This window comes from Piliocolobus tephrosceles, chromosome 5 (genome assembly GCF_002776525.5).
Source record: "Piliocolobus tephrosceles isolate RC106 chromosome 5, ASM277652v3, whole genome shotgun sequence".
Classification (NCBI taxonomy): domain Eukaryota; kingdom Metazoa; phylum Chordata; class Mammalia; order Primates; family Cercopithecidae; genus Piliocolobus; species Piliocolobus tephrosceles.
This window is the reverse complement of record NC_045438.1, coordinates 142890826-142910381: the sequence shown is the minus strand read 5'-3', so window position 1 is coordinate 142910381 and position 19556 is coordinate 142890826. Positions and strand designations below refer to the sequence as shown.

Sequence of the window (19556 nt, the reverse complement as noted above, 5' to 3'; positions counted from 1 at the left end):
AAAAAAAAAAAAAAAAAGACATCTTCAGTCCATGCATTTTTAAACATCTTTCCTCTTTATTTGTGACAATCTAAATGAAATTGGCTAAAAAATATATCTGGAGCTACTTCTTGATTATTTTACCTACCACGGTTGTGCATAAAATGGGTAGAATACTGAAGAACTTGTTGCAACCAAACACAGCATATGTTTTGATAGCTTGTATCTCCTGAGAATTATTTTCAGAGATTTCACTTGTGAATAGACCAGGCAGGCCACTAACTTCTTCAGCCAACTGCATGGCTAACTTTGGGGAGAACTGCCTTAAACTGGATTCCCTTCCATTTGCATTGGGTTAGCTGTGTTTGTATTGAACCTGCAAAGCCTGTTACTTTATAAATAGCTTTTCCTCAGATTGTCTGCCTTTAACGAAACCCTGAAAAAAGTCAAATTAGCAGGTTTCATTTTGTATTTTAGGAAAACAAGTCTGGATTTCAATACAATTGCTAATCATTTTTTTCTCTCCCTTTTCTCTCAACAATAAATAATAGCAAAATGATATTATTATTAAAACTGACATAATTGTCAAAACCGTAGATTTGTTTGCTTTGAAGATGAGTATCAACCAGTTTCTCCTTGGAGCTAAAGAACGTTTTTCAATCATGTAGATTTTTTTTTTTTTGAGGAAGCATTAGATGTAAACATATTAAATGAAATGAAAGTATGCAAACTAAGTTCTTTCAGTTATGTTACCTCCTAGTTTATACACATACTAGTTTCCTGATATCAAACCAGTGAAAACATCCCTAACATCCATCCATCTGTATGTGGATCATGAATTATGTGGCAGGAAGGATGCTGGCCTGACCCTCCTCACTGGGTTCTGTCCATGGCTCTGCTCCTTCTGACAACATGAATGTTAGCCTTTGTCACCTCTGTAACTCGATTTCATCCTTGGAGTTGATTTGTGTAGGTGATGACAAAGCTTTCCCTCCATCTTTGACATTTGTGTGATCCTATTGAGGGAGAAGATAGTTCCTTTCTGAGGGCTGGCTTTGCACCGTAAACAGTTGACACCAGTGCTAGGAAAGTGCTCTTCAGTTTTGGCCCTTGATTTGAGTTTGGGTTTCATTTTTTAGAGGATTGACAGGATCAAAGACATTTCACTGAGAAGTGCCAACAGATACAGATTTTTGAATCCTAGTACCTTTTCCTGGCCTTTGCCTATGATGCAAAGATCAAAATCTTGGGGGCAAAATGTGAAACGAGAGAGTGAAACTGCTTACATCATTGACGTGACACAGAAAGAGGTCAGGGTTGCTTACACTGATGTTACTGTGAGAGTGATCAGTGAATAGTAGTGTTTTCAGTTTTTCGTGACTGAGTTTTACAGTCTTTGATTTTTATTTTTGTATCCATTTTAACATCCTCTTATACAGCTTGGAATTAAATTCATTCATTGTTCTTTTCAGCTATATAAGTGGAATTCAACTGGTTAGGGATGGGGGAACAAAAGAAAGGTTAGCTGTATCATTTGAGAAATTGTAAACATTTAGAAATAGTTTGGTCTTTTCTGTCAGGCTTTCAATCAACCTCTAAAACAGAGAAACAACTACTGAGTTAAACAATCGATCCAGAATGTTTCAGAAGTTTGAAAGGCGAGTTTTTGTGGCTACCTACGTGTTTTTGTTTAATTATTATTATTTCATTTCTAGATGACCCCTAAATCCAAAAGGAAGAGTATCCACAGCCGAATGCTGCGGCCTGTTTCTAGGGCTTTTGGTAAGTGTTTTGTTGCCGCCAGTCATTTTCTTGGCACCATGAAGCAACCTCAGCAAGACCTTAGACCATTTTAGGGATGTTCCTTATGGATGCACTGCATGGGTAATTATTGAGAAAGAGTTAAGTGATCTATGAATGGGTGTTTGCTATTCTATGCTAGACTTAAAATTATTTTTAGGAATTTTTTTATCCATCTCCATTCATTAAGCTTTGGCCTTGGGCTGGTTTTTTTTTTTTTAATTTTAGAAATGGAGTTTGATCTAGATAAAGCACTGGAAGAGGTACCAATTCACATCGAAGACCCGCCCTTCCCGTCCCTCAGACAGGAGAAGCGGAGCTCGGGATTTATCTCAGAGTTGCCCTCTGAAGAGGGGAAGAAGCTGGAACACTTTACCAAGTTAAGGCCAAAAAGGAATAAGAAGCAGCAACCCACCCAAGCAGCGGTAGGTGGACTGGAGAGGCCCCATCTCTCACACCCTTTTCTTCTCTGGGGAAAGTTGGGGGGTCTTGCTAAAGTGCTTTGCATAAACATGAAAGCTATGGTTGAGGAGACTAGAACCTCTTTACATGAGATACACAAAGTATCTCAACTTGGTGCTCAATAATTTTGGAGAATGAACAGATTGTGTCACTTAAATAAAACAACATAATTGTGGAGAAGACAATGCTGTGAAATTTCCAATTCTTTAGCACAGAGCCGCCCTTGGAAATCCTTAGATAGATAAGGATTATCTAGGGTAGGAAATCCTTATTCTAGATAAAGGTCTCCAGCACTTTACAGTGTCAGGGCAAAAAAGATACAAGTACCAAAAGAATTAATTGGTAATTAAAAATTGTTTGATTCTGGAGTGCACACATGCATTCCCCCCTCCACAAACTGATGTAACTGAAGTGTTGGAGAAGAGCCCTAAGTGGGAGCCCCGGTGTGTGACTCTTGACATCCTGCTCTTTCTACTCCAGTAGAAGACTCAATTGTGTGTGCTGATGAGCCTTATTGTAGTTTACCCGTGACTCTCTCTGGTTAATGTCTTTTCTCTCCTTTATAGCTAAACTTCTTGAAAAAGTTTGCCTGTGCCAACTGTCTCTACTGCCTCTCTTCCTCACCTTCCTGTCACTCCACAATTTACCAAAATCTTCCTTCTGTATCTACCCACCCTTGAAACCACCCTCCCAAGGTCACTCCAGACCAAATCCCGTGGACTCTTTTCAGCCGTCCATTATCTTATTTGATGTTTCAGCAGCTCCTTGACACAGAAAGCTCTGTCATTCCCGACAGGAGATTTCCCGTTGATCTCTGAGCCATCACACTCCCTTCTTTTCCACCCACCTCTCCAGCAGTGTCCTTTCAGTTTTCCCGTCAGACCCATTTAAGTTTTTTATTGTCCGTCTGGGTGATGTCATCTGAACTCATGGTTTCAGTCTCTGTTGTTGACTATAGATTTCTGGATATCCACTTGCCTCCTAAATTTGAATGAGTACCTTGGGCTCAAAAATTTGAAACTTAGATCCTACTTTAGGTTTCCCTATAAACCTGCCCTTCTCATATCCCCTGTTCTTCTTGGGACATCATCAGTTGACAGGTTAGAAGGCTGAATACGATCCTGATCACCAGCTCTCCCTCTTCCTCCTTGCTTTGGCTACCTCCCATCCTGAGCTCCAGCCCTGTAATGCTGCATCTCTTTTCTTATTGCTTCCCTCCATCTCCTGGACTGAGAACTACTTTCACATTTTTTACATCTCCACTACGTCTCTTTTGATAGTGGAGAACTATCCACTTCTCTATACTCTGTCCACCAGTGCTCTGGGAAAAAGTCAGATCTATTTAGACCTCTGGCCATAATACATTATTTTGGGACTTACCTTTGTGTTACACAGTCCCTAAGGGAAAACAGCCTAGAGTATGCCAATCCTGTTACTCCTGGCTTCATTGTGGACAAAGGTGAAATCTCTCTAGAACAGACTGATGAGGCTGGGATATGCTACCCCAAAATATGGCGCCTCGGCATTTGAGAAAATGGCAAAAGCAGGAAAGTCATTCTCATCTTCCCCCTGCCTTTCTCCCTTGAAGCAGATCATAAAAGCTTCATTCAAGAAGTGCCCTCTGTATAGCCAGAGGAAAGAAATGTCCTTATCTCTGAAGACATGGGGACAGTGGGAAGAATCTGAACAAACAGGCCTTACTAAGTGCCCCCAGTTTATTACCATTAGATCATAGTTGTTTCTAAAGAAGGCAAGGCTTCTTCCAGGAAGCCCTTCTTACCCCTCCCACTGTGTTCCCGCAGAGCTAGGGTCACATGACACCAGGGAAGTTGTTCTCACAGACTGGTTGTGCACAGTGCACAGCCTGAGCAACTCTCCATGGAGGCCCCACCTCCTCCGGTGCCTGATGCTTACTCTGTCACAGCTCTCATCACACAGAGTTTTCTCAGCTTACTCCTTGTCTCTAAGTTCTGTGTAGGCAGGGCCTGTGATTTATTATTCATGGTAATATGCTCAGTGCTTTACATTGGGTTTCGAATATAGTAGGGGTTCAACAATACTTATTGGATAAGTAGGTGGATAGCTGGAGACAGATGGATGAAGGTCACAATAACTTACCTGCCTGGTTGATAATTTCCTCACTTTAGATCAGGCTTTTGTTGTGTTTGGTTAATTTCTCTCATTTGAATCCAAATAGCTTGACACCGTTTCAAAATACAAAAAAAACTAGTTTGTTGTTTTCTAATTTACTGATTTTTAACTTTTTTAGTCCGTTATTATATATCCTTATAGGGATATATTTTCTTTTTTAAAAATAAGGGAAAGATTTTTGTAGATAGGTAAAAAGACAACCCCCCTCCCCACCCCCACTCAACAACAACCCACACTTTCTAGAACACACCTAGGTTCTAGGGTGTTACTGAATAAATGATTTCTCTATGGATCTTTCCATATGGAATAACATTTAACAATATAACTTGTCTGCGAAATGGCTTAAGTTTATCCTTGATAAAATGGTAACTCATGGAAAGAGATAATCTTGTGTACTTCTTTCTTTTCTTTTTCTTTTTCTTTTTCTTTTCTTTTCTTTTTTTTTTTTTGAGACAGGGTCTCACTCTGTGACACAGACTGGAGTACAGTGGCACAGTCATGCCTCACTGCAGCCTTGAACTCCTGGGCTCAAGCAATAACAATCTTTCCACCTCAGCCTCCTGAGTAGCTGGGACTACTGGTGCACGCCACCATGCTTGGCTAATTATTTAAATAATTTTTTTGTAGAGGTGGGCTCTTGATATGTTGCCCAGGCTGATCTCAGAACTCCTAGCCTCAAACTACCCTCTTGCTTGAGCCTGCCAAAGTGCCGGGATTACAGGCATGAGCTGCCATGTCAGCCTTTTTTCCTTAAATGTTTGAAAAATAGAAAAGAAAGGAAGGAAGCTGTGGCAGAGTCCTATTTGAGGTGCATACTAGATATTGCAAGGGAGAACAGATATTTCTCATCTATCACTAGGTTTCATGGCTGAAGCACCTATAACAAAAGACAAGTCATCAAGAGAAAAGCGTAAGAGAATTTATTTTATGTAAGTTTTATGTGACATGGAAACCTTCAGAAATGCAGACTCAAACATTTTTGTATTTTTGTATTTTTATGCTAAGTTTGATTAAGTGGATAGTTACAGGGAAGTAGGATTAGACAAAGGGGGTATGATCTAATGGTAATAAACTGGGGGCACTGAGCAAGGCCTGTTTGTTCAGACTCTTCTCCCTCTCCCCATGTCTTCAGAGATATTTCTTTTTCTCTGGCTATAGGGAGGACATTTCTTTTATCTTCCTGTAGGGAGGGTGCTTCTTGAATGAAACTTTTATGACCTGCCTCAAGGGAGAAAGGCAAGGGGAAGATGAGAATGGCCATCCTGCTTTTGCTATTTCCTCAAATGCTGAGGCGCCATATTTTGGGGTAGCATATCCCAACCTCATCAGTCTGTTCTGGAGAGATTTCACCTTTGTCCATAATGCAGCCAGGACTCACAGGGTTGGCATACTCTAGGCTGTTTTCCCTCAGGGACTGTGTAACACAAAGGTAAGTTCCAAAATAATGTATTACGGCCAGAGGTCTAAATAGATCTGGCTTTTTCTCAGAGTACTGGTGGACTGAGAAGTATAGATTAGCACACCTTTATTTGAGTTCATAGTGAAAATATATTACCTTATGATATCACATTGCTTACAATTTCCAAAGTGCTTTCATGTCTAACAGCCCTGTGAAGCTGCCACACAGGCACCATTATTTAAATTTTTCAGTTAAGAATGAGGATGCTATGGCTTACTTTTATTACTAGTGTTTAGTAAGAGCAATTATTAACAATTATCGTTGTTTTTCTTCCTATGATTGAGTAAAATCAGTTCATCCAAAGTCTGTCTTAGCTTTTCTAGAGTTTGTCTCTGAACCCTAATGCCTCAAATGAACTTTTCCAGGTGTCAGAATTCTCAACGCCAAGGCTGAGTTAAATGCCAGCGTGCCAGTTTCTTCCAGGCCAAACATGTTGTAATGACCAATTTTTGTGCCAAAAATGTACAAATAGATATTTATATCAATATGAAGAGTAGATAACCTATTTTTAAAACAAGAAGCTAGGCACAAAAATTTAACCTTAAATCAAACCACAGTCATTTTAAGAACAATGGATATAGATATTTTAGCTATATGTTTTAATTCCACCTCTACCACTCCAAAAACAAAAACAAAGATGTTTTTTAAATAACAAGAGATAGAATGTTTCTTTCTTTTTTCTTTTCTTTCCTTTTTCTTTCTTTCTCTTTTCGTTTCTTTTCATTTATTTTCTTTCTTTCAGTAGATAAAAGAATTCTTAAACATTACATTATAGCTGCTTAGCCCATAGAGTGTAACCTTCTACTGTAGTGTTAAGAGCAGGATGCCAGGCTCAGCCAGTGGGCTCTCCCACTGCCTGACGGTGTATATGTGGACAGAGGCTTGTGGGTTTTTTTTTAAAAAAACCTGAGCCAACTTGTTTCTAAATACCAGCATTGCCTACATCGTTGAGTTGTCATAAGAAATAAATAGGATAAAAATATGCCATCCTTTATGTAAAAACATTGTTCTTCAAAGCTAGTATTTCCATTTTATTAATTTAGTTATCTTTACAATATAAATCTTATATTTGCTTTTGCCTTTGTACCTATTCTCCCTTTTCTATACTTAAATGGAGGAGGAAGAGAAAAAAATTCCTGGAAACTGATTTAATACCACACTCATTTACCCTCATTAATTCAAAGAGATTCTTACCCATGTTTACTAAGAAACAAATTAACTAACTTTACATAAAATTTGATTCAAAAATTATTTCCTCAGTTGAATTGACTGTCAGAAAGTCTTTGCTTTTGAGAAAAGAGCGTCACATGGGTAATTTAAGAGTGGAAATGCCATTTTCTCAGGTACCAGAATGTTCCAGCTACAGCAGAGAAAAGGGGGAAAATGTGTAGTGTACAGTGAGTCCTCCATATCCACACATTCTGCATTTGAGCATTCAACCAACTCTGGATTGAAAATATTTATTTAAAAGGCAATTAGAAAAACCACAACAATGAAAAAAACTATATAAATTTTAAAATACAGTGTAACAATTATTTACATAACATTTACATTGTATTAAGTATTATAAGTAATCTAAAGATTATTTAAAGCACACAGGAGGATGTTTGTAGGTTATACACAAATACTATGCCATTTTATAGCAGCGACTTGAGCATCTATGGATTTTTGTGTCCTCAAGGGTCCTGGAACCAATCCCCCTCGGATACTGAAGTTCAGTTCTATTAGGTGGGGTAACACTAGCTACTATATGAGATAAACTTTTACTATGTTAAATCTCTGATATTTTGGAGATTATTTCTTGTTCATATCATAGTCCATTGTGAGTATTTCAGCCAGGGGATGCTACAGTTGTCAGGGATGCAGGCTACTTTTACTTTGTGGCTCTACCTTCCTTTTTGGTCCTTCAAGTCATATGCATTCAGCTGGAGGATGACATAAAGCATGAAGGTTCATACCGCTGAGGTTTTATGAGCCAGTTCTGAAAGGATGAGCTTCATATTCATTTGAATACCACTTTCCAGAACTTGGCCACATGGCCACCTAACGGCAAGTGAGCATTCTAACCATGACACCTACCAGGGATGGAGGCATGCTTACACTCATTCATCCACTGCCAGTTAGCTATTGCTTCTTTCTACTTTTTCCTAACATAACTATAGGTGAAGAAGTATTCCTTTAGGGAAAAATCATTGAAAAATTTGCATAGAGGTGTGGAAAAAACACTGGACTGGGATACAATGCTGACTCTACCACTAACTGGAATAATCTCTTAGTGGAAGGAATTTTAAAGATTACTCAATATTCAAGGGAATATGAAGTCCAGGGCAGATAACTGATTTGTCTATCATCATTCTCTGAAATATTATACCATGCACTGGATTCGCTTGGTGTGATATGTCAGTATCAGTCAGTTTGCCATATATTGGCATAAGGCGTAGCCCTACACTAGTCGGCCCAGTGATGAAACAAACCAACTCAAATTAAAATAGACTAACTCCTGGGTAATAGGTTTTCTCATGTATGCATTGAATCATGGTGTCATAAGGCTGAAAAGGATTTTGAAGTCACCTTGTTCAGTCCCTCATCAGGTGCTCAAAAATCCCTACACAGCCGTTGATTGGCCATTCCATCCACAATGACTTCTTTCTCTGAAGCTGCCATTTTCTTAAAGCTCTAATTATTAGCGAATTATTTTTTGTGTTGCTAAGACTCTTAACTGGATAGCTTGAAATTAGCCATCTTGTTTCTGTCTTCTGGAGTGGCACGTGGTATCCAAGTCTCTTCCACTTAGTAGACTTCACAATATTTGTGGGTCAAATCTTAATTCTTCAGCTCTTTTGATGTTCTTCATATGAAATTGTCTAGAATCCATTTACAAGTCTTGTTACTCTGTTCTGAATAAATTGCAGTGTGGCACCCAAGACAAAATAGAGTACTTTAATAAGATCTGCCATATCTCTTCTCTCCTTTTATTTATTTATTTTTGAGACAGGGTTTCACTCTGTCACCCATGCTGGGGAGCAGTGGTGCAATCTCAGTTCACTGCCACCTCCCCCTCTCAGGCCCAAGTGATCCTCCCACCTCAGTCTCCCAAGTAACTGGGATTAGAAGTGTGCACCACCACACGCTGCTAATTTTTGTATTTTTTGTAGAGACAGGGTTTTGCCATGTTGCCCAGGCTGGTCTCAAACTCCTGAGCTCACACGATCCACATGCCTCAGCCTCCCAAAGTACTGGAATTACAGGTGTGAGTCACCACACCCGGCCCATTGATTCTCTCCTTTTGAATAGGACGCTTCTATTTATTCAACCACAGGTTGCATTCACCTTTAAAATGGCTGTATCATCCAGGTGACTGGTATTGATCTTATTCTCAGGCAAGGCCTATAATCTGTTTTTATACATATATTTCAGACAGAGGAAAAGGGGGTACATGCATCAGGGAATCTGAACTACCCAGAAGTCCTAGTATACTTCCAGTTGCATCTTACTGGCCAGAAATGAACCATATTTCCATCCCCAGCTACAAGAAAATCTAGGAAGATAAATAGCCAGTTGGTCACATTGATACTCCAAATAAGTCAGGGTTTTGTTATTGAGTCAACAAGAGCGAATAGACACTAACTAGACACAAAGCAGTTTCTGCCGTAATTTATTCAGGTGAGAGCATTTTTTTCTGTTTTGCTAATTTTGTTTTGGAATGAATGGTAGTTTGATTCTTTTTTTCAGTATTTGTTGAGACTGATAATTTTTCTTTTTTAATGTGAAATTTGGGTGAATCTCATTAACATACTTTTTCTAGTGTTATAACGTTCTTAATCATGATTTTTTGCTTTGTTTTAATCCACTGCTAGGCTTTGTTTGGTAATATTTTATGAGAATTTTTGCATCTATATGCATAAATGAGAGAGGCTTAACATGTTTATTTTTCTTGTCTAAACCATCCATCTAGTTTGACTTTCAAAGTTATACTATTGTCATAAAATTGGTTGCAAAACTCTTTCTTTTCTCCTATTCTCTGGAACAGTTTACATGTAATAGAGATTGTCTCTTCCTCTCCTGGGATGCCATCTGGGCCCTAAGTGTTGTCTATATGCTTGTGTGCATGTGATACTTGTATGTAGATATATTACTAAGGATTTTATTTCTTTTGTCATAGATCTGTTCAGGTTACCTAATTCTTCTTAAGATCATTTTGATATTTTATGTATTTTTAGGATATCTTCCATTTAGTCTAATTGTTCATTTAATTGTTTATAGAATTCCTTTAAGTTTTTAATTTCTTATACCAATAAATTTAATCTCTTATATAGATATGTCCCCTGTTTCATTTTAACATATTTTTAATGCCTTTTCTCTTAATGTTGTCATTATCTCTTTTATTAGTCTTTTTCTAAGCATCAACTGTTTTATCAGTCCTCTCAAGTTCATTAATTTTTTTCTTTTATTATATGCTCTTCATTTTACTTCCTTTGGGTTCCTTGTTTCTTGATTGCTTAGCTAATTAATTTTCCATGTTTTTTACATTCTAATATATGCACATAACATTCCATGATTATTCAGTTCACTAATTAGCACTCTTTGGTATATTTGTTCGAAGAGTTACTAATACACCTAATTGTCCTTACTTCCTGTCCATTCCTCTCCATCCAGCCTATGAAGACATTGTGAGAGATTTGGCAGCTGCCGCATCATAATCCAGGTGCACCGCCTACTGTCTTTCCCTGGTGTGTTCACTGTAATAATCCTGGCAGAGGGAAAACAGAGGGTGGTCTGAATTGTCTTTAGTCCTCATGATCACCAGCTTGTTTTCTCAGCATTCACGAACTATCCTTTTAGCACTTACACACTGGAGGTGCAAAATCTACCTTCTTTATCAAATATCAACAACAGCGATTCCTGATTTTATTTGTAAAAGCCTTTCTCTGAGTGCAAATGCAGTGGGTTATGGCCCCAGGCTCACTGCTGAAGTTTCTGCTCACTCCCTTTCCAACAGCTGGGATACCCTTTTCAGTCTGAAATATATTTTCCTTGACAAGAGAAGACCAAAAGCAAATGGGATTTTGAGAACTTCTGATAACTGTTTGTCCTTTCCTTTGCTTTTGTTAGAAAAGGAGCTGAAACAGCATGTGCATTTGACCTTGAACTCTTTTGCAAACTACATTTCAATTCAGCCTTCAGTTTTTCTACTGCTCTTCATGTAGGCTGATGCCACCTCCTGCTTCCTATTTTAACAGATGCATTTTAAACCATGTCTCATGGAAGATCTCCCAGTGATCCTGGACTTCTCTTAACCTGTCTGCTCTCTGTCCCTTTATCTCTAAAATGATAGGGTTGGACTGGAGGATCTGTAGGGGCCAGTCCAGCCCTAAAAGCTGGTCTGTCCTGCAGGAAAGCAGACTGTTTTGTGCAGCTCTGTGCTTCCATCACTGAAACCCATTGATGTACCCCACATCCCCAGAGAACCTTTTGTGCTGGCTGTGACTTCTGTTTCCAAGTGGGAAAAGAAAAATAATTTTTCCTGAGGGGAGAAATTATGCAAGTAAAACTTAACTTTTTTTTTTTCAAAATGGAAAGAGGAGTCATTGGGGGAAGCTGGGAGGAAGCCGTGTGTTAGGACCGTATGTCCAGGGGTCACATCTTTCTTCATCCATTAATCAGGTGACCAGTGTGGGTGCCACTAACCTTCTGAGTCACTGTTTGATCTGTGACTAACCAAAAAGTAGGATAGTACTGTCTCTTTCAGTTTAAGGGTAGACGTAGGGGTGACATAATAATGTGTAAAACACATGTAAACTATCAAGTACTATATTAACTTAAGGGGCTGTTACTACTATAGAGATTCTATGCTCCATTCTTTTCCAAAAGGGAAAAATAATATAATACAAGCAAGTTCTGTACTACTTTATCTTTTGTAATCAAAATAAAAGTTATTCAGTGAGCTTTGTTTCTCTGCATAACAGAATTATAGAACTTTGCGGATTTTCTGCTCTTTTGCAACACGTAGGAAATCCTTGCTCCATTATAAAGCACCATTCAGATGAGAGGTATAATTGTTATTTCATCGGGTACTTTGTCTATTATCTGTTGTCTCTTCACTTTTCAGCATTTCACAAACATGAACTCAAACACACAGTTCATTTTCATAATGAGAGCTTCCTGATGAACGAAGTGGATGATTGTTCAAGGGTTTTTTTCTTTAAGCAATGTCCATACAGACATAAGCCATGTTCCCCCTAGGCACCTTGAGACTTGCAAATCAAGATTACAGGAAACAGCTTTCCCACCGCTCTATGGCAAGACATCTAGACCAGGTATCCCAACCACATGAAAATCTGTCCTTGTATCCAACAGCATGGGCAAGATGCATGCTCTTTTTCAGTCATCCACAGCCTATCTGTGAAATATTAATATACATTGCAGACACAAATCAAGCATCTGACTAAGCTCACTCTGAGTTGTCCTTTCAAAGAGACATGCTAACTTGGTATAGCTTTGTGATAGCTTCTCACCACCAACCTCTCACAAGATCAGAGTTTTTGGCTGCCTGCTGGACACCTGCTTCTGGATTTCTCACAATACCTCAAGCACTCAAGAAGATAAGACACAGCTTTTTCCCCAAATATGATCTTTGTAACATGTTCCCTAGAACCATACCCCCATTTACCTGGCCTAGAAACTTTGACAGTATCTTGGGCAGCTCTTGTCTTTCCGTTCTCACTTCTCCACTTCATTGGTGTCCCTCATCACCTCCAGATTAGATTAAATTACTACAAGAGTCTTTGATTTCAGCTCCTGAACAGGTTTTCCTGCTTATATTCTCTGGCGTCTCCAATTGGTCCTTCATGCTGCCCCAGAATTACCTCCCCAGAATTCAGGTTGGTCCATGCTGCTGCGTTGGTGGCTCCCTATCATCTAAGGAGTAAATTCTTTCTTCTTTAGCATAAGGCTCAAGGCTATTCCTTATGGGTTTTTGTATTGTTAGTTGGAAAGTATTCCACTGGATATTATGGAATACTCAATACTCACTCAAAAGTGACTTAAACAATGAGAAATATTTATTTTCTCACCTAACAAAAAATCCAGAGACCTCAGGATCCAGGCCTGGCTTATTCAGCAGCAGAGCATAGGTACCCAGGTGCTTTCCCCTTTCTGCTTTGTTATTGTCAACCAGCATGCGGCCTTTTATTCTTGGGCCTCCCCATTTGGTGAATGCCCATGGCCTTCCGCAGCTCAGATATCACATCTCCCTCACATAACTGCAGAAACACACATTCTCTCCTCCTGACAAAACCTGCCCCCATGAGCTCCCTAGCAAATTTCCCCTTGTATCTCACACACCAGGATTATATCCCACTCACATGCCTATTAATCACAGACAAGAGGAAGGGATTGTAGCTTAAGCAAATCAGTATCCATAATCTGACCCTAGGGCTCTTCTAGCAAGAAAGAAAGTAGGCAGGGGAAAGGGTTAGGGGAAGCCAGTGTTAGCATCTGCCATGCTCCATCCTTAGCAGCCAGCCCCACCCGCACATTTCAGGCCCCCTGGAGTTATCACCCCTCTCTGAAGTCAGTGCGTATTTCATTTCTCCATGCATTCCCTTTCCCCTTACACACGCCTGCAGTGCCATTCTCTGCCTTTAGAAACACTCAACTTGTCGTATCTGTTAGGTCCCAGCTTCTGATGCACCAGTCAGCATGAATCCTCCACAAGGCATGGTGTTTATAGTGCATCCCTCACTTTTGTTTCTTCCCGTCTATGTTATGATTGTACATATGGCTTCTATTCCTGTAGATTACGTGGTCCCTATTTTAGTGAGCCTTGTCCCTCCCATAGCCCTTAATCACAGTGTCTTAAATCTAGTAATAGATGTTTGCTAAATCAAAGTGCATGTGAATTAACATTACAGCTGTTTGTTTTGCAGGTCTGTGCTGCCAACATAGTCTCCCAAGATGGTGAACAGAATGGTCTCATGGGGAGAGTAGATGAAGGTGTAGATGAATTTTTCACCAAGAAGGTGACCAAAATGGATTCCAAGTGAGTTCAGAGTAATTTCACTAATAATGCTGTTTAATTCATATTTAAATTAGTAACAGTTGCATTTTATATATGGAAATTACTATTCTGACAGCTTGCAAAATATGGTCTCTGGGCCGGCGATACCAGTGTCCACTGGGACCTTGTTAGAAATGCAGACTCTCAAACTCCTACCCCAGACCTAACTGAATCAGAAGCTCTGGAGGTTGAGCCCAGCAATGTATATTTTAATAAGCCCTCCAGGTTATGCTGAGGCATGCTCCAGTTTGAGACCTATTGTACGATTGTAAACCAGACCACAAAATGTCCCACCCCAAGATTCTTCCAGGGCTTCATCACTTGGATAGTTCCATTACAGGGGACTGATCATGGCTATGCTGGAATTACTTACTTTGAGCTTCTCCTTGTTCATAATTTGATTTATTGGGTTGGGGGGCTAAGTCATTGCTAAATGGCATGATTTAACAGACAGTGTCAAAATGACAGCAAAATTAGTAAAGAGCCCTCAGAGTTAGCATTTTCTGAAGAGTTTTCTCCTATCTTCTTGCTACTGAGAGTTCCCTTAGAAGATAGTTCAGTGGTACTTTTGTTAACAGTTCTTTAACTTGAAACATTTCAGTCTTTAAGCATGATTTGTACCAAGTTATTTAATCCTCAACTAAATACAAATCTATCCCAAAATACACTCTTAACATGGATTTGTCTTTATGAAGATTCTTCACATTGAGATACCAAATTCAGGAACAAATGTAAGCCAGATAAGCCAAAGGCGGCAGGCTGGGCACAGGTGGTGAAGCAACTAATCAATTCTAGTAGATGGATGTGCCTTATCTTGCCTCGGCAGGATGGTGAAGTGGCAGTGAGTTAAATTTTTCTATCCATAACAGTGTAACTTACTGCATCTTACAACCTTTAGGACCCAATTATTTGTCTTCTTTGACACTGACCTTGAAGCTTAGCATACTATACTTAGCAAAATTTTCTTCTCCTGTCTTTCAAGAACCAACCTAAGTATCATTTATTCTTTGAAGCTTTTCTGGGACTGCTCCTCCCACCCACCCCCGAATTAATTGCCGTTTCTCTACTGCCGACTTAATACTTTTCTTTCCATCCTTCACACACATCTGTTAAAGCCTATGTAATCCTTTAAGAGTTTGTTTGATTTTTAATTTTTTTTACAACTTAAGGAATAGATGAATGTGTTTTCAGTGTAAAATATTCAAGAAAAACCAACACAAACATATTGCAAAATGGGAAATTGCTGTTAATGGTTTGCTTTCAAGTCTTTTTTCCCCAAATAGAATGCTATTCTTAAGGAGCAATACCTGGGCCCTATTTTGTTATAGCTTCAATGTCTAACACAGACCATAATATACAGTCTGCCCTCAATTAGTGAAGGTTGAACGAATGGAGAAAATCTTGACTTGTCTCCATATAATTTACAGATACCATTGTTTGCTCTTGTCTTTTTAAACTTCTGAAATTTATATTCAGTTAGTGGGATGGTTTATAAGCATTCGATCCGAACTGTACGTATTGTTAAACATGCCCCAGTGTGATTTCCTCTCCTGTTAATGCTACTTTCTTCTTTAATAGGCTCTGAATGAAAGTTGGGTAAATTTTGTAAGGTACAAAATATATTTTTTAATAAAGATAGTACTCAAGGAAGATTCTATTCCTGTTTCAGTGCACAAATGGAACTAAATACATCAATTTTCATCATCAAATAATATGGTGGAATCTACTAAGTTGTGATTTTAAAATTTTTTATAAATAGATTGTCAGCCCAGTCTTTAAAGGTCAAAGGATAGGTAAAATCATGAAGTGTAGTATGAAGAAAGTTTGAAAATCAAAGTTATACATGCTCATAAAGTGTCAGATGTTCTATGAAGGCTTAAAAAAAGTTCCTTGTTATTTTCCCACTCGCTATTCCCCAGAGGCAACTAATTTTTATTCCTTTAGCTGTTTCTTCCATTTGTCTTAATAGCATGCTTTATTTTTTCTTTCTGTGTTTCATTTTTAAGTAGTACTATAACTATTAACTTCTTACTTAGATGATGATAATACAGACCAAGTATCTCTCATCTGAAATGCTTGTGACCAGAAGTGTTTCATATTTGGGATTCTTTTTTGAGTATTTGTATTATACTTGCTGGTTTTATATCCCTAATCTGAAATTCAAAATGTTCCAATGAGCATTTCTTTTGAGCATCATGTTGGTGCTGAAAAAGTTTCAAATTTTGGAGCATTTCAAATTATGGATTGCAGATACTCAACCTATATACTCTGTCACCACAGACAGACACACACACACACACACACACACACACACACACACATACTTAGACACACACACGTACTTAGACAAACACACTTTTCCTTGCCCCATCTTCTTTATTTAATTTTATCATAATTAGTGTCTTAGTCTGTATTCTGTTATTATAACAAAATACTTGTGAGTGGGTAATTTATAAAGGAAAGAGGTTTGTTTAGCTCATGGTTCTGGAGGCTGGGAAGTTCAAGTTTGGGTGGCCACACTGGTTGGCTTCTGGTGAGGGCCTCCTGCTGCATAATGGCATGGCAGAGAAGTGAAAGGAGAATTGAGTGTGTGCAAAAAGAAAGGAGAGGGGTAAAGGAGGCTGACTCACTTCATAACAACCCAGGCTCTCAAGAACGTATCCATTCCCATGAGAACTAATCCAGTCTCAGTAATTGATTTTAATAACCTAATCACCTCTTTAAGGTACCACCTCCCAATACTGTCAAAACTCATGTTGAGCCCAAGTCTCAACATGAGTTTTGATGGGGACAAACCACAGCAGTTGGTTAGATCAATATTGAGTGTTTGCTTCATTCTAACCATGTAAATATTAATAACTGTGTTAGATCGTATACTGTGATTACATTTTCTTTCTATAGAATTTTTTGTTTTCCTTGGTGTTAATAATTGTCCCCTTTTTCATTCGCTTTGTTTTCTGCATTCCTTTCACTGACTTATCTCCTAAATCTCCATTAAAGATACAAATTTCCTTTCAATTTGTTCAAGTATTCTCAGTTTTTTTTTTCTTTTTGGACACACGTCTTACCAGCATCTGACCAGCTCCAGTGTGACCTCTAGGTCTATCCCACTGCTGTCTTCTGGGATCTCCCTTCATCATCTGCTGGGGGATTCCCTTCACCTCATCTCTGTGTCATTTTTCTGTTTCCATTGGCCCATGTTGGTCTTAGTTTATGCCCCTGTTTTGATGGAGCACTTTCTTGAATTGCTTCCTGAGAAAGAGAAGTTTGGAAAACAAGTTTCTGTAACTGTTGCATATCTTTCATTTGGATTAATAGTGTCACTAGGTATAGAACTGTAGGTTGGTCTTTGTTGTACCTTAGCATTTTGATAGCTTTGCTCCATTATCTTCTAGCTTCCGGTGTTACTATGAGAATCTGATGTCGACTTGAGTCCTGATCTTTTGTTTCTGACTTGCTTTTGTTTTCCCTCTCCTCTGGAAGCATGTGGGATCCTCTCTGCATTCCCAGTGTACTAAAATTTTATGATGATATGTGCCCTGAGGTGGATTTTTTATTTTTAAATTTTTTTTAAAAAACCAACTTGCCAGACACTTATAAGCCATTTCAATCTGGAAACTCATGTCCTTTGTTGCTGAATTTTTAAAAATTATATATTTCATAATTTCTTCCTTTTTTCTCTGTACTTTTTTTCTTAAACTTCTATTATTATTATTATTTGAGATAGCATCTTACTCTATCACCCAAGCTATAGTGCAGTGGCGTGATCATGGCTTACTGCAACTTTGACCTTCCAGGCTCAGGTGATCCTCCTACCTCAGACTCTTGATTAACTGGGACTGCAGGCATGGACCACCCCTCCCAGCTAATTTTTGTATTTTTTGTAGGGATGGGATTTTGCCATGCTGACCAGGCTGGTCTCGAACTCCCAGGGTCAAGCAGTCTGCCCACCTCAGCATCCCAAAGTGCTGGGATTACAGGCATGAACTACCATGCCCAGGCCATTACTCAGATTTTTTATTTCCTCTATTAATCCACTGATTCCTGCTTGTTCTCTCCTATTTTTTTTTTTTTCATTCTTTATATTCCTTTTTTTTTTCTGGAATATTTCCTCAGTTGTGTCTTCCAACCTTGAGTTTTCTACTTCTGCTATCACATTTTGCTATTATTCATGTTGGTGGACCCAATATTTTTTTCTCTTCCATGTTGTAAAGGAAGGGGGCACCAAAGAGCTTCTTAGAAATTTGTGGGTAGAGCTTGTTGACTGGTGGGCTTCAATGTAGGGTGGTCTTCCTGGACCGTTTTGTTGGAGAAGAGGGTATCCCTGATTCTCAGAATCTTTAGGTCTTTTCTGTTGAGCTTTGGAAACTTCCATCTCCTGCCTGGCAGGTGTAAACCTGCCTGCCTGATTCTGGCATGCAGAGTGAGAAAAGGGGTCCCAGGGGTGTCACTGCTCCCTGTGCAGGCTTTCTTGAGCCTGCCTGTTTCGTGATCCTCACTCAGCTCAGCTGCGTTTGGTGTCCCCCAGCTCAGCTTCTTTGGTTCATTCTCTCCGGAGAGTGAACTTGGGTGTTGGGATGGGCATCATTGGCTCTGTGGTTTAGGGAGAGGATCTGATGAATTTCTGAATGGGCTTCACAAAGAAGAGAACCTTCTTGTCTTCATTTCCCCTTCACTTCCACTTGCAGAGGTACCTGCATCTCCTCATTCTGGAGCCAGCACAAATCACATGCTTCTGGGTCTCCCTGACTGTTGGCTTAGGTTTCAGCTTTCTCTGTCTATTAAGTCAGTTTTCACACATATCTAGTGTATTTTGGCTTCCAAATTTTGTTGTTTTTGCCTTTTCTCCCCTATAGGGCTTATACTTTCTTTTATAAATCCTTTGCTATTATTTTAATGGAGATTCAGGGGAGCTAAGTGAATATTCAGTCTGCCAGCTTTAAATGAGACAGTTGTCTGTGATACTTCCTACTTAGCTCATTTCATTGACTGTTTCTCCCTTTCCATTTCCCAAGTTTCAGCATATTCTCCCTCTGAAAACTGTCTCCCAGAACATACTCTCTGCCTTTTTGGAACCAAACTCAGGTTTAGCTGCTTGCCCCTCAAAAAGCCAAACACATGCGAAGCAAAGTTTGATTTATGCAAGTGACGACAGCTTGGGAGATGGCCAGGCTCAAGTCCCAAAAAGCCATCTCAAATTTTCAGGCTGGCTAAAAGGGTTTTAAGGTGAAAGGAGGCATGAAAACTATGCACAGGAGTGGTGTGGGATGCCGGTGTGTTAGTTGTTTTCTGATGACTATCTTGAGTAATGGACCATTTGGAGGTCTGGTTGGTTTCCTCTTGGCAGAGGTTAGGTTATGGATTAACTACGTACCAATTTCTTCTTGGAAGGGAGAAAATTGCACCACCACCTCTGCTTTATGCCTGGATTGTTTCAAGATTACCCTTTGGAATTCTCAAGCAGAGCAGGTAGTTAGATACATATATAAAACAAGAAACAAAGGGAGGGAGGAGTTACTTTTAGAGTAAGCTAGCACACTGGCTGTACCAGTTACATTTTCATCTTTCATACTTAATGTTTGCGTACCTCAATTTTCTCACATGTGCATATGATGATGATATTCCACATTCCTTTCTGTTTCCTAA

General features: G+C 39.1%; 1 protein-coding gene across 1 annotated transcript in view; it reads left to right on the top strand.

The window, feature by feature from the left end:
* Window positions 1–19556, top strand: part of CARMIL1 (capping protein regulator and myosin 1 linker 1) — a 341373-nt gene that overhangs the window by 301155 nt on the left and 20662 nt on the right. The window contains exons 30-32 of the mRNA XM_023209724.3: window positions 1695–1761; window positions 2008–2204; window positions 13780–13892. Coding sequence (XP_023065492.1) covers window positions 1695–1761; window positions 2008–2204; window positions 13780–13892 — 377 coding nt within the window. The remainder of the gene's footprint in view (window positions 1–1694; window positions 1762–2007; window positions 2205–13779; window positions 13893–19556) is intronic.